General features: G+C 43.2%; 1 protein-coding gene across 1 annotated transcript in view; it reads right to left on the bottom strand.

Moving 5' to 3' along the window:
• LOC126343367 (vasopressin V2 receptor-like) overlaps positions 1-15,598 on the bottom strand; it is a 710,799-nt gene that overhangs the window by 45,142 nt on the left and 650,059 nt on the right. Inside the window, exon 8 of the mRNA XM_050001932.1 lies at positions 9,541-9,635. Within this exon, the coding sequence (XP_049857889.1) occupies positions 9,541-9,635 (95 nt within the window). The remainder of the gene's footprint in view (positions 1-9,540; positions 9,636-15,598) is intronic.

Below are 15,598 nucleotides of genomic sequence, written 5' to 3'. Positions count from 1 at the left end.
TTGACACACCTCTCATCTTTTTGCGAATGTTGCAGCAACTTTCATCCATCTACGAAATTAGAACTTTGTTCTTGTCATCTACTAAAAATATCAATACCGTAAAAGCAGTGCAGTCGGAATTTGAACTTAGTCTATTAATAGTAGTCACTGAACAGTTAATGAAGGTTTCAAAACAGATTCCCGATGTACGTGGGGGAGTTGGAAAATAAGTCTCCCCTGTCGACTGTGGTCAGAGTTGTGTGTGAAAGGAAAAAAGAAGAGAATGAGACATTAAAGATAAGACAAATCTTTATTTTTCCACATGATTTCGAAGTACATTGAGACATTTGTCATACCGCTTTATAAGCTTCAAAAAGCCTTCCAGGAAAAAATCTGGGCGTTGCACATCCGAGAAGAGTTGAACAGCTTGTTTCACATCAGCTCTGCTGCTAAAGCGCCTTCAGCCGGGAGTCTTCTTCAAAGCAGGAAACAGATGGAAGTCACTTGGTGCGAGATCTGGACTGTAAGGCGGATGGTGTAGGCGCTCCCAACCAAGAGTTGCAACACGGTTTTGCGTTGCCGTCGCCGTGTGTGGTCTCGCATTGTCATCCAACAGCAGAACGCCAGATCTGGGAAGGCCAGGCCGCTTTTCCCGAATCACCTCTTTTTCAATTTCGACAGAGTGGCAGAGTACCGCGCAGCATGGATGGTTGCATCCTCCAGAAAGTCAAGCAGAAAAACTCCTTTGGTGCCCCAGAAAACGGTGAGTAGCACTTTACCTACGGACAGAGTGCTTCTGAACCTCTTTCGGACAGGTGATGACAGATGTTTCCTCTCCATGGTTGCGGCCTTCGATTCGGGCGTGTAATGGAGGACCCAAGTTTCACCCCCATCACAAACCGAAACAGAAGGTCATTGCCAGATTCACGAGCTGTTCCAGGCTGAATGCTATGTTTTGTTCCATGTGTGTCGGGGTCAGTTGGCGGGGCACCCATCATGCTAACACCTTCCTGTATCGAAGAATGTCGTGGATGATCTTGTGAGCTCGCTTATACCCGATTCCAAGTTATGTCGCTACTCCATCCATGGTGATACGCCGGTTCGCTTTAATCATGTAATCCACCTTCCTGACATTTGCATCTGTAGTGGCCGTGTTCGTCCGTCCCGGTCTCGGTATGTCTTGCACGTGCTGATGTCCATCCCTGAATTGCTGGCACCAGCTCCGCACCATTTGCCTCGACATCACACCTGACCCATACACTTGAACAAGGCAGTTATGAATTTCTGTGCCTGATACTCCACGTTCCCATTCTTGGATAACAGCTATCACTTCCGCCTTTGAGTACGACTCCAAAACGCACCTTCTCTCCATAGCGCCAGGAAAAGACTGAGCGGCTGGCCTCTGCTTTGCGCAGGCACTGCGACAGCGCCATCTGCTTGATCGCGGTCGACCTCTAACCAGTGGTGTATCGGTGTCTTGCATGTACGTGTTCACCTGCCGTGTCGTCTTTCGCCCCTACCACACAACTCTGTCCACAGTCGACAGGAGAAACTTATTTTCAAACTCCCCATCACATTTACTAGTAAGTTGGGTGCAACCAATCAAAATCAATACAGAATGCATTTGGTTGACGATATTCCGGTGTGACATGCCCCTTGCCATCTTGTAAAACTTTCTAAATCTGATGTTATCAATATCCGTTTCTAGTGAACACGGCTTCTACGTGTATTATTTCGTCCAGAAGACTGTCATCATGGATACAAGGGCCCCGGGAATCAGGATTCTGTGGACCAAAACCTGCCACAAGAGAGTAATAACGGTAGTTAGCTAGAGACTCGTGCAGTAAAAGTCGTGTAATCAAAAATGATATACAGTCTCTGTTGTCGCACTCCGTGGTGAAATTGATGTTATCGTGAACGGATGTGAGATGCTCCCAGAAGTCCAATAATCGGCCCACACTGCTCGGTCAAACTATGTGAATAATCTTCGACGAATCTCTACCACACCCTCAAGTGGCAAGCCAGTACTAAACAAAGAAGGGAAACCTGAAACGTGGAAGGAATGTGTAGAGAGTCCTTATAAGAGAAACAAACCTGGAACAACACTGCCATGGGCGGAGGTCGTGTAGCACGCATTTCTGCTAATAGGCTTGTAAAGCGCAACTCATTGCGTTTCAGTGCCGCCTTTGTTGTCCACCTGGCTTGTTGTGTTCATCTGCAATGATTGTTTTTGCTAGCGCTGTTTTGTTCTTGTTTCGTTTTTTATCGCGGCTAGTTTACATGAACTACGTGCAGCTCTGAAATTTTGTTCCCTGGTAGGTGAAAATGCTGCTGAAACTATTTTAACGTTGAAAATAGCTTACCGAGATGACGCTATGGGAAAAACTCAAGTTTACGAGTGGTTTGGCAGAATTAAAAATGAAGACATGCCGATGGATGACAAACTTCGTTGTGGACGTCCACCAACTGCCCGATTCGACGAAAATAAAGAAAAAATTCAACTGCTTGTGCCCACAGACCGTCGACAGACAACTGATCAGCTATCAGAGATTAGTGGGTTATCTTGGAGTTCGGTTCAGCGAATTTTAAGGGAAGATTTGGGAATGAAATGGGTTGCTGCCAAGTTTCTTCCTCGGCTTCTGACTGACAGTTAAAAGGATCGTCGAATTGAAACATGTCGTGCTTCGAAACAACAACTTAAAACTGATCCAGGTGTTCTGCCAAAGGTAATTATTGGTGATGAGTCATGGTACTATGGCTACGACCCAGAAACAAAGCAACAGCCAAGCGAATGGAAGACGTCATCATCACTCCGTCCAAAAAAGTATGCCAAGTCTAACAAAACATCAAAACAGTGCTGATTTGCTTTCTTGATGCCAAGGGCGTAGTTATTCAGAGTTTCTTCCCCCGGGTCATACCGACAATCTAATCTTTTATTTGGAAGTTTTAAGAAGATTGCGCTACAGTGTTCGTTAAAAAGGACCCGATTTGTAGCAGACAGGAGGCTGTTTCTTCCATCACGACAATGGAGCTGCACACACAGCCACCTCTGTTAGATAGTTTTCGCTAAGAAAGGCTTGGTTCCGCTGCCCCACGCACCTTACTTGCTTGACCTGGTCCCGTGTAACTTTTCCTTATTTCCACCCATGAAAAGGGGCATGAAATTACACCGATTTGACAAGTATGAAGAAGTCAAGAAAAAGTGAGGGAGTAACTGTCAGCCATTTGTAAAGATTACTACAAAAATGTTTCGAACTGTGGAAGCAGCAGTGGGACGAAGTGTTAGTGGCAGTGGAGACTATTTTGAAGAGGATAAGGTCGTTTTTGTATACAATTTGAATATATATAGCTTTTAAAAAATAATTCCGGTTTTTTGGGTACCCCCTCGTGTGTTACTGTGAGAAGAGTCCAACAGAGCACTGAAAGACCTAAGTAGAAACAAGACCCTTTAAATAGACGACATACCCGCAAAATTATTGAAATCTTTCGGAGAACCGGCCATGACAAATTGTTTCACCTGATGTGCTGCACATGTGAGACAGTGCGATATAACCTCAAACTCCTAGAAGAACGTAATAATTCCAGTTACAGAGAAGGCAGTTGCTGACAAGTGTGAATAGTACCGTGCCATCAATTTAATTAGTCATGCTGTAAAATACGGCTGAATTATTTAAAGTAGACTGAAAAAATTGGTAGAAGCCGACGTCAGAGAAGATCAGTTTCGATTCGGAGAAATGTGAGAACATACTGAGGCAATACTGACGCAACGACTTATCCTAAAAGACAGACTGAAAGAAGGCAGAATAGAATTTGTAACGATTTTACATGAAGTGAGACTTGGTTATAGCCTATCCCCGATATTTTTCAGTTTGTACATAGAACAATAAGCGAAGAAATCCAAGGTGATTTTTCGAAAGGAAATTAAAGTTCAGGGAGAACAAATAAAAATATTACGGTTTGCCGATGTCCTTGCATTTCTGTCAGACGCTGCAATCGATTTCTAAGAGCAGTTGAATGGAATGGGCCATGTCTTGAAAACAACTTATAAGATGGACATGAGCAAAAGTAAAGCAAGGGTGGTGGAACGTAGTCGAATTAAATCACGCGATGATGAGAAAATCAACTGAGGCAGCTAAATAACTGATGATGGCCGAAGCAGAGAGGATATAAAGTGCAGACAGCCAATACCAAGTAAAGCATTTCTGAAAAAGAGGAATTTCTTAATATCTAATATAAGTTTATGCGTCTGGAAGTCTGTACTGAAGGTGTTTTTCTGGAGTGTAGCCCTGTATGGCACTGAAACGTGGACGATAAGCAAGCCGTAGAAATTTTTGAAATATGGTACTACAGAAGCATGCTGAAGATTAGGTGGGTCGGTCGTACAACAAACGAAGAGATACAGAATCGAACTGGGGAAAGAAGAAATTTGTGACACAACTTACTTAAATGAAAGAATCGGAACTTAGGTGACATCCAGACGCAACGAGCAATTGTCAGTTTGGTAAAGGAAATAAGAGGTAAAAATTGTAGACGGAGACGAAAGCTTGAATACGGTATTCAGGTTCTCACGGACATAGCTTGCGGTAGCTATGCAGAGGATAGAGTAGCATGGAGAGCTGCATAAAAGTGGTCTCCAGACTGAAGGCCGCAACAACAACAACAACAACAACAATAATAACAGCAACTACTACTACTATTACTACTACTACTACTACTCCTATTGCTCTACGTCTGTTCCGTAATGTCATAGCTAAGGAAGTTTCTAACTTAGAAACCCTAAGATTTAGGATCATGAACGTTATTTTATTAGTCCATTTATCATTCAACGCTACATCACTATTCGCAGTTAAACGCAGTAGATTGTGCGCCCACAGTCGAAAGTAAAACTTTACACACAAAAATTCTAGTTCGCGTGTCTGTCCCGGACGTGTGTACCTGAGCTCATTTTTCAGTGTTATCGGCAACCCTCCGCTATCTGGTCGTTATCGCGTATTCACATATTAATAATATTAAGTGGTCGATATGTTAGCACATCTCTTTTCCACGACTAGACAAGACCTAGATTTAAAACGAAGCACTGTGAGCTCTAGTAGCGCTGACACTATGTACGACTCATTGTTATTGGTCAGTAGTATGCTTTTCTTTTTTTGTGTGTGTATGCGTGTAATTGGCTTGCGGAATTACTCACATAGCTATTGAAATGTTTGTGTATAGTATGTGCTGCATAACTGATAGCAACACTGTGTGATGAACAGGCGCTGGGGAGCTGGTAGACCGGGGGAGGGGGCAGATATATTCTGTTTCCTCTTTGCTCCGGTCTCCCAAATATAACTTAATGTCACCCCAATTGTAAAGCGCCAGAGATGTGAACCAATTTAATAACAAAACTGTAACTATGTAAGATGTTTTAATACTTCCAATGTAGTAATATTAAATTATTTCATTACCATAAAACAGATAAAATATTTTAATGTCATCTAAAATTTTGTTAATATTAGTGAATATTAAGTAGTTTTAGCATACCGTACAAGCAACTGCAATTCAGAAAAATACTGCAATTCAGAAAAATATAGAATTTGGTGTGGAATTTTGAGAAATGTCTTGCTATTCATTTAAGAACTGCAACAGCACAACTTTGATACAGTTCTAATTTACATAACACAGAATCGAAAAGTGCGCTAACAGTTACCAGTATACAACTGAGCACCACGACTCTAAACACTGGCCTACAAACTACAGCTACGCGAGCCTTTAAATGAAGAGAATGCAGTCTTCTCGCTTAAATTCGAGGATCGGTTTTTACATTCTTTATTTCCTTACTGCAGTGTTCTTCGCCGGCCGCGGTGGCCGAGCGGTTCTAGGCGCTTCAGTCCGGAACCGCGCGACTGCTACGGTCGCAGGATCGAATCCTGCCTCGGGCGTGGATGTGTGTGATGTCCTTAGTTTAGTTAGGTTCAAGGAGTTCTAAGTTCTAGGGGACTGATGACCTTAGATGTTAAGTGACATAGTGCTCAGAACCATTTGAACAGAGACTTTTCCTTTCTGTTTTGCTTCCCTCAACTTCCTGTAGTTTGCTGGATCTACCTACAGACTCACGAGCCTTTTCTGAAATGTATGTTGTTGACATCAGGTAGGTCAGCCTGTGTACACGCGCATTTGTTTTGCTGCAATGTTACGGTCAGGCAGCATGCACACGCTTATTAGCCTCTTGTAAGCAACTGAAAAGTAACCTCTGTTAAATGTAGCTTGTAACTTTTACGATTTCATACCTTTTTTCAGACAGTTTTCATGATGCTTCATTCTCCGAAAGTTATTTGTGAAATTTGGAGCTTTACATACGTAAAAATATAAGGAATTGTAATCAAATCCTTGGATACGCGGTCTGGTGAGGAATAAAAGTTAAATACATTTAAGAAATGTATAAATGCTTGTTAGTGCTTAACACTGAAACATTCAGGGTGTTCGGTTAGGCATATATGAGGTTGGTGCGCAAGTTCGCAGCATTTTTGTTTTGCATGTTGATACTCCGGTTGCTATGGGATTATTTACCGATTTTCATTTTGTATTTGTAGTTCGCTGTTGCTACCAGTGTTTACATGTTATATTTTGTTATTTGTAAATGGTGAGTGGAGCTTTGGGCGCTAGAAAATCCAGTGCTAAGTGGAGCGATCGGAACATTTCCTACATATTCTTCTGTGTGAGTTTAACACAGGGGTGACAGCGTCGGAGGCAACCACAAACACCTGTGTATGGATATAATGACACTGGCCAGAGCAGGGCAAGAAAATGTTTTTCTGGTTTTCAGAAGAAACGATTTGACGTTAGTGACTCTCCACGCTCAGGAAGACCTTCGGGATTTGGCGAAGCTCGTTTAAACGAATTAATCCACAATGATCTACGTCAGCGTACTGGGCAACTGGATAATATGATGAACTATGATCATTCCGCCACGTGCGACATTTGCATGCAAACGAGGAAGTTAAAGCATCGGGTGTATGGGTACAGCCAGCTCTACGTCAAACTCACAAAAATCAGCCGGTGACCATACATTATGTGATCAAAAGTATCCGGACACCTCGCTGAAAATGACTTACAAGTTCGTGGCGCCCTCCATCGATAATGCTGGTATTCAGTACGGTGTTGGGTCACTCTTAGCCTTGATGACACCTTCCCCCCTCGCAGACATTCGTTCAATCAGGTGCTATAAGGTTTGTTGGAGATTGCGGCCCATTTTTCTCGAGTACGCACTGAGGAGAGGAATTGATGTTGGTCGGTGAGGCCTGGCACGAAGCTGGCGCTCCAAAATATCCCAAAGGTATTCTAAAGGATTCAGGTCAGGACTTTGTGCAGGCCAGTCCATGATAGGGATGTTGTTGTCGTGTAACCACTGCGCCACAGGCCGTGCGTTATGAACAGGTGCTCGATCTGGTTGAAAGATGAAATCACCATCACCGAATTGTGCTGCAACAGTGAGAAGCGATAAAGTGCTTAAATCATCAATGTAGGCCTGTGCTGTGAATAGTGATACGCAGAACAACAAGGGGTGCAAGCCCCCTGAAAGAGAAACACGACCACACCACAATACCACCGCCTCCGAATTTTACTGTTGGCACTGTACACACTAGGAGATGACGTTCACCGGGGACTTACCACACCCACACCCTACCATCGCATAGCTACATTGTGTACCGTGATTCAACACTCCACAGAACGTTTGCCACTATTCTATCGTCCAATGTTTACGCTCCCTACATCAAGCGAGGTGTCGTATGGCATTTACCGGCTTGATGTGTGGCTGATGAGCAGCCGCTCGACCATGAACTCAAAGTTTTCTCACCTCCCGCCTAACTGTCATAGTACTTGCAGTGGATCGTGATGCAATTTGGAATTCCTGTGTGATGGTCTGGATATATGTTTGCCTATTACACATTACGGCTCTCTTCAACTGTCGACGGTCGCTGTCAGAAGTGTGAAAATCTCTCGCACAGACGTATGACACAAGTGACACCCACTTACCTGACCATGTTCGAAGTCCTTTAGTCCCGCGGGGTGCCCCATTCAGCTCTCTCACGATATCTAATGACTAGTGAAGTCGCTGATCTGGAGTACGTGGCAGTGGGTGGCAGCACAATCCACGGGATACTTTTGATAACACAGTGTATGTGCATTTCTGTCTGCTCGTCGTGATTGGCTTGTGAACAACGCCGACGATTCCTGTCCTGTATCGTTACGCGAAATTGTGTCTTTATGCTAAAATAAGGAAAACAAAGCAGTAACTCCCATACTAAGACCTGCACGCACCCACTAAATATAATGCTATGCATTTTGTGGAATGGCTATGGTACAGTGTAGGAATTACTTCCAGTGAGGTGTAACCATCACTGTTGATATTTACAGTCGACGACTAATGCGCCATGCAGGCGCAATCCATAAAGAACGACCAGGAAGACAGTGTGAAGTGGTGCTACTTCACGATAACGCTCACCAATATTCTACTAGACAGACAAAACAGCATACAGGAGATGGGTTGGGAAGTTATTCATCACCCACCTTATTCACCTGATTTTACGCCCTCATATTTTCTCCTTCTCCGCTCTCTGTCGAACATCCTTCAAGGAGTTTCCTTTGTGGAAGAAAATGCGCACCGGTCATGGCAGGACGAGCTCTTCGCCTCAAAACCACGTGATATCTAGAGTCGCAGAATCAAAAGTTACCCCAGCGTTGGCAGATTGTTGTAAATAGTGGCGGAGTATACATTATTGACGACTAAGGTCTCAGTTATTTGTATCTGTTGTGTTTATTAAACATGTGGTAAAAAGCTAACAAGTTGTGCTCTAACCCAATAATAACATAAAACGTAATAACTCGAGATGTAATAGAGATATTTATTATCGGTATTTTGGTTCAAATGGCTCTGAGCACTATGGGACTTAACATCTGTGGTCATCAGTCCCCTAGAACTTAGAACTACTTAAACCTAACTAACCTAAGGACATCACACACATCCATGCCCGAGGCAGGATTCGCACCTGCGACCGTAGTGTTCGCGCAGCTCCAGACTGTAGCGCCTAGAACCGCTCGGTCACTCCGGCCGGCATCGGTATTTTCTACAAGTATAATAACTCAATTTTTTTACATGCCTATGCACGTCTTTAAGCTTACTCTATCTAGTGTTGCTGCAAAACGTTAGTGTTTTGGTTGGACCATCATTTTTTGTGTGTAATTTATCGATGATATCGTAGGATGGTGACACCCTAACATACTCATCCCTGATCTGATATTTGATGTTGTAAAGGTGGAATTCAACATGACAGGTTTTGAAATGAACCATTCTGGAAATTTAGAAATTTCTGGTAAGATCTTATGGGACCAAACTGCTGAGGTCATCGGTCCCTAAGCTTACACACTACTTAATCTAACTTAAACTAACTTACGCTAAGGACAACACACACACCTATGCCCCATGTAGGACTCGAACCTCCGACGAGGGAGAGCCACGAACCTTTCCGAATGGTTAGAAAACAAGAGCGCTGCTTGGAATGCATGAAGTGGGCAACGTACCAGGTGACGTAGGCTCTTTCACCCCAAGGCACTTGGAACGTCGCCCAACAGTCGTACACGCCTGGCTCCGCTTCCTGGTACGAGAAGATGAACAGCTGTAACAAAGGGAACAAAAGTTTCCTTAACAAATGAACGTATGGGAAGTACGCACAGTGCGTGCACTTCTACAGTACAGGGTATGGAAACGCAATACACATGAACATGGACTGAATGGAACATAGGGGTTTTATTATTGTCTCAAAAATATAGAGCTATTTTTTTAAAATAACTTACAGGAATGCAGTTGGGTGACATCTCCATACATAATCATACTTCACCGTGCTGCGTTTCCTTAAGCTATTTACACATTTTATAGGCCGGTGGAAACACAACTTTCATGAAGTTACGTAAACAATTTTTGTTTGTTTGCTGATTCATGACTGCAGTTCTGGTACACATTGAAAACCCCGCTCCACAGTAACCTATCGCGCCACTAGAAAAGACAAAACAAAATGTTGCAGCCCGCTGCAAAAGCGGACAACAGCGCGCCAATTCGCTTTCTGCGTTTGGAGGGGCACAGTACTGCGTGCTGAGTTGCTCCCAGTGTAAGACAAGAGTGCACCATCACGTGGCACAGCGCTTCCAGTATGGACAAACCAGTCTAAATGACCTTGAGATAAGGAGAAACTCTCTGTGCAGAATCGAGAAGTGCGGGCTCTGGAGTTACGAGACCGGGGTAACAGAAAAAAAAAATCAGTCGTGGATCAGTTTTCGACAGTTGTGCCAGTATGTTTCCTCTCTGGCACTCTTGAATTCACGCTGTAACCACAGATTGAGTAGATCCTCTGCTTGTTTCGCCGACCGCTATCGAGTGGTGCTAGCGACATCCGGAGTGGTTACGGGGCATGGGGCGTCGTCTGGGAGACTCTCCGTGTCGTGTCGTCAGTGATTCCGATAACAGCGTTGTACAGAGGCTTGCGGTGGGGACGGCGAGTTTTGACATTTGCCTTAGTTCCCGTACGTATTCTGTTTAATTCCGCAGAACGTGGTCGTAATACAATAGCCTGTAGATGGTAAAAGGTTTCACTGCTTGTATAGCTTAACCGCCGCTACTTGATATTTTTAGTTCCTTCGCCACAGTGACGCAACAGGCCAGTGCAATGTGTCGTTGAGTGGTGCTGATGGTTCAGAGTGTTCGCTGATGTGTTTGTAGATCGTTACACCGATGTCAGTGAAGTTGTTAGTGGTGTTTTTAATTTACCTCATTTCCCAGAAACTTCACTCAGTTTGGAGAAGGGTCTAAATAAGCGAATAAATGTCTCAGCTTATACATAGATGCTCCAGCTGTTGATTAAAAATCTATATATCGATGTGCTCCACAAAAGCTTTTGATATATGTAGGTAATATATATTACACTCTGTCCATACATCGATATCGGGATCGTTATGTCGAGTGTCGATATTTTTATGTTATATCACTTTTTTCGCAATTCTGGGTAAATACTTGAAATTGTTTGTTTGAAATTGTAGTAGAACACAATTTTACTTCACTGTGTGAAAAAGGCCTATTACATTTTGAGCTTTCATCATGTCCAGTCACTCTGTTTGACTGTGTGAAGCAAGTATAGGTGGCACTGGTGGGTAAGAAGGGGGGGGGGGGTTGGCTGGGGGTGGCTGTGGTGTGAATGGGATTACAAAATTTCTTATATGTAGAAATGTAACACACTAGTTGCGCTAAAAAAACAATTTTTAACTCAACTAGTGTGCTGTTTCTTCACATCAGCATTCTTCAAAAACAGTTGCTAAAAATGATGAACAAAAACATAAATGACAAGTGGTCTTTGAAGTGGGCGGAAACGTGTGGGGGGAAATGGTGACTTAGAAGAAGTCTAATACGTGATGAAACCGAACTACAGATCCATTGGACACCTTTTATTGAGCTACTTACATGCAGTTACCATTGTTAACAAAGTGGTAGCCGACCGTTGTCGCCGAGCGGTTCTAGGCGCTTCAGTCCGGAACCGCGCTGCTCCTACGGTCGCAGGTTCGAATCCTGCTTCGAGCATGGATGTGTGTGATATCCTTAAGTTAGTTTGGTTTAAGTAGTTCTAAGTCTAGGGGACTGATGTGCTCAGATGTTAAGTCCTATAGTACTTAGAGCCATTTGAACCGTTTCGATAAAAAGACTAGTTAGATATTTCACTTTGTAATGTTTCTAAGATTTGTTAACACAGCTTTATTTAATTCGATGATTTGAATTTATGTTAGATTAATGAAGTTAGATAATACTTGCTCTTTAAATCTCATTGTATGTGAATCAATTGTGGTTAATTTGACTTCAATTGACAAATGTTTTTGAAAAGACAAACTTAACTTGCAATATAACTTTGCAAAAAAAAAAAAAAAATAATCAAAACAACAAAAAAATGAGTGCTAGCAATTCATCACAATCAGTACCGCCTCCCTGTCCAGGTCATATATTTTTTCAAAGAAGTTGGAATTTCTTAAATGTTCTCGTTTATCAGCCAAAAGAATTTCATGTGCATTTCAAGTATTATGACCAGCATTGCACACTGCTGGGCCTGTATGTATTTTTTTTTTAATGAGAGACCAGAGTATATCGCGTTCCCACCGTTGCTGCTCTAGAAGTAAGATAAATTAACTTATTTTTTATGTGCACAGGGACCAATGTTATCAGTTTGTAACAGGGTCAGATGATTCAGTGCCTAAGGGGCTGAATGTATTTTGCAGTGACTGTATTTCTTTATTGGTATTGGGAGTTGCATTGCCCAATCAATTCGTGTAAAGTTTTGCTAACAATAACACAGAATAAGCAAATCACTTGCACTTACAACACGCAACACGACAATTCAAATTCAGTACTCATTCCACAGATCAGACATTCATTCAACGTAATCGAAAAGAAATAATCTTTTTAAAAGAAAGTTACCATCTGGTTACAGTGATACGGACACACTGATCGGTGGTTAACCCACACTACATAACTGGTTTGATTATTCAGAGGCGTGCTCGGCGGCCGGGCGCCACACACGCGAAAACGTACTACTGTGCGATGTATTTAGACAAAGTGGCGAGGCCGACCTGTTATCCTTAGAGTGCGTTTACACCTGTGCGCCTTACAGCTCGTCCCAGCGCGGCTGTAGCTTGCCACACACGCAAATAGAGGCGCTCACTGCAAACACAGGTGGGAATGGAATCACTCTCACGCGCATGTTGGGGAAGAGGCATGCACCTACACGCGTGCCTCTACTTGCGTGTTTGGCAAGGTGCGACCGCACGGCGGCTAACCGCAAGGCGCACAGGTGTGAACACACCTTAAGCAGCCTGTGGATCTGCTGGGTCACCGCAGTGCGCTGGCGGTGCGCAATGTCGAGCGAGCAATTCTGTGCGCCGCAGTCTTAAAGGGGAACGACGGGGTGACAGACAAAAATATTGCCGAAAATCAGAAGTTTTCATTGGTATTTTTTTAGTGGAGGATACCCGTGACCGTGGTCTAGGGATAGTGTCTTTGATTCATAATCAATACGTCTTTGATCCCGGGTTCGATCTCCGCCACTGCCTAAATTTTGATAAATAATCAGCATTGGCGACCGAAGACTTCCGGCATAAGAAATCAGCCTCATTTTGCCAGCGGCCTTGTCAAAGAGGACGGAGGAGCGGATGGAGGTTTAGGGCACTCTCTTGTCCTAGGGGTGGGAAATTGCCCCTAAAGGCGGAAGAATCAGCAATGATCAACGACATGAGGATGCAGAAGGCAATGGAAACCACTGCATTAAAGACACGTAACGGTATCCACAGGACATGTGGCCTGTAGTTGAAGAAGTGTCATGATGATCTCTCCATTGGCAAAAGATTCCGGAATAGTCCCCCATTCGGATCTCCGGGAGGGGACTGCCAAGGGGGAGGGTACCATGAGAAAAAGATTGAATAATCAACGAAAGGATAATGTTCTACGAGTCGGGGCGTGGAATGTCAGAAGCTTGAACGTGGTAGGGAAACTAGAAAATGTGAAAAGGGAAATGCAAAGGCTCAATCTAGATATAGTGGGGGTCAGTGAAGTGAAGTGGAAGGAAGACAAGGATTTCTGGTCAGATGAGTATCGGGTAATATAAGCAACAGCAGAAAATGGTATAACAGGCGTAGGATTCGTTATGAATAGGAAGGTAGAGCAGAGGGTCTGTTACTGTGAACAGTTCAGTGACCGGGTTGTTCTAATCAGAATCGACAGCAGACCAACACCGACAACGATAGTCCAGGTATACATGCCGACGTCGCAAGCTGAAGATGAACAGATAGAGAAAGCGTATGAGGATATTGAAAGGGTAATGCAGTATGTAAAGGGGGATGAAACTCTAATAGTCATGGGCGACTGGAATGCAGTTGTAGGGGAAGGAGTAGAAGAAAAGGTTACAGGAGAATATGGGCTTGGGGCAAGGAATGAAAGAGGAGAAAGTCTAATTCTGTAACAACCTTCAGCTAGTAATAGCGAATACCCTGTTCAAGAATCACAAGAGGAGGAGGTATACTTGGAAAAGGCCGGGAGATACGGGAAGATTTCAATTAGATTACATCATGGTCAGACAGAGATTCCGAAATCAGATACTGGATTGTAAGGCGTACCCAGGAGCAGATATAGACTCAGATCACAATATAGTAGTGATGAAGAGTAGGCTGAAGTTCAAGACATTAGTCAGGAAGAATCAATACGCTAGGAAGTGGGATACGGAAGTTCTAAGGAATGACGAGATACGTTTGAAGTTCTCTAACGCTATAGATACAGCAATAAGGAATAGCGCAATAGGCAACACAGTTGAAGAGGAATGGACGTCTCTAAAAAGGGCCATCATAGAAGTGGGGAAGTAAAACATAGGAACAAAGAAGGTAGCTGCGAAGAAACCATGGGTAACAGAAGAAATACTTCAGTTGATTGGTGAAAGGAGGAAGTACAAACACGTTCCGGGAAAATCAGGAATACAGAAATACAAGTCTCTGAGGAATGAAATAAATAGGAAGTGCAGGGAAGCTAAGACGAAATGGCTGCAGGAAAAACGTGAAGACATCGAAAAAGATATGATTGTCGGAAGGACAGACTCAGCAGACAGGAAAGTCAAAACAACTTTTGGTGATAATAAAAGCAACGGTTGTAACATTACGAGTGCAACGGGAATTCCGCTGTTAAATGCACAGGAGAAAGCAGATAGGTAGAAGAAGAAACAGGAGTCGATTTAGAAGAGAAAGGGGATCCAATATAAGATTTAGAATTTAAAACAGCTTTGAAGGACTTACGGTCAAATAAGGCAGAAGGGATAGATAACATTCCATCAGAATTTCTAAAATCATTAGGGGAAGTGGCAACAAAACGACTATTCGCGTTTGTGTGTAGAATATATGAGTCTGGCGACATACCATCTGACTTTCGGAAAAGCATCATCCACACAATTCCGAACACGGCAAGAGCTGACAAGTGCGAGAATTATCTCACAATCAGCTTAACAGCTCATGCACCGAAACTGCTTGCAAGAATAATATACAGAAGAATGGAAAAGAAAATTGAGAATGCGCTAGGTGACGATCAATTCGGCTTTAGGAAAAGTAAAGGCACGAGAGAGGCAATTCTGACGTTACGGCTAATAATGGAAGCAAGGATAAAGAAAAATCAAGACACGTTCATAGGATTTGTCGACCTGGAAAAAGCGTTCGACAATATAAAATGGTGCAAGCTGTTCGAGATTCTGAAAAAAGTAGGGGTAAGCTATAGGGAGAGACGGCTCATATACAATATGTACAACAACCAAGAGGGAATAATAAGAGTGGACGGTCAAGAACGAAGTGCTCGTATTAAGAAGGGAGTAAGACAAGGCTGTAGCCTTCCGCCCCTACTCTTCAATCTGTACATCGAGAAAGCAATGATGAAAATAAAAGAAAGGTTCAGGAGTGGAATTAAAATACAAGGTGAAAGGATATCAATGATACGATTTGCTGATGACATTGCTATCCTGAGTGCAAGTGAAGAGGAATTAAATGATCTGCTGAACGGAATGAACAGTCTATTGAGTAC

Source organism: Schistocerca gregaria, chromosome 1 (genome assembly GCF_023897955.1).
Source record: "Schistocerca gregaria isolate iqSchGreg1 chromosome 1, iqSchGreg1.2, whole genome shotgun sequence".
NCBI classification, from domain to species: Eukaryota; Metazoa; Arthropoda; class Insecta; order Orthoptera; family Acrididae; genus Schistocerca; species Schistocerca gregaria.
Note: the sequence above shows the minus strand (reverse complement) of the source record. Positions and strands in the feature narration are given on the sequence as shown.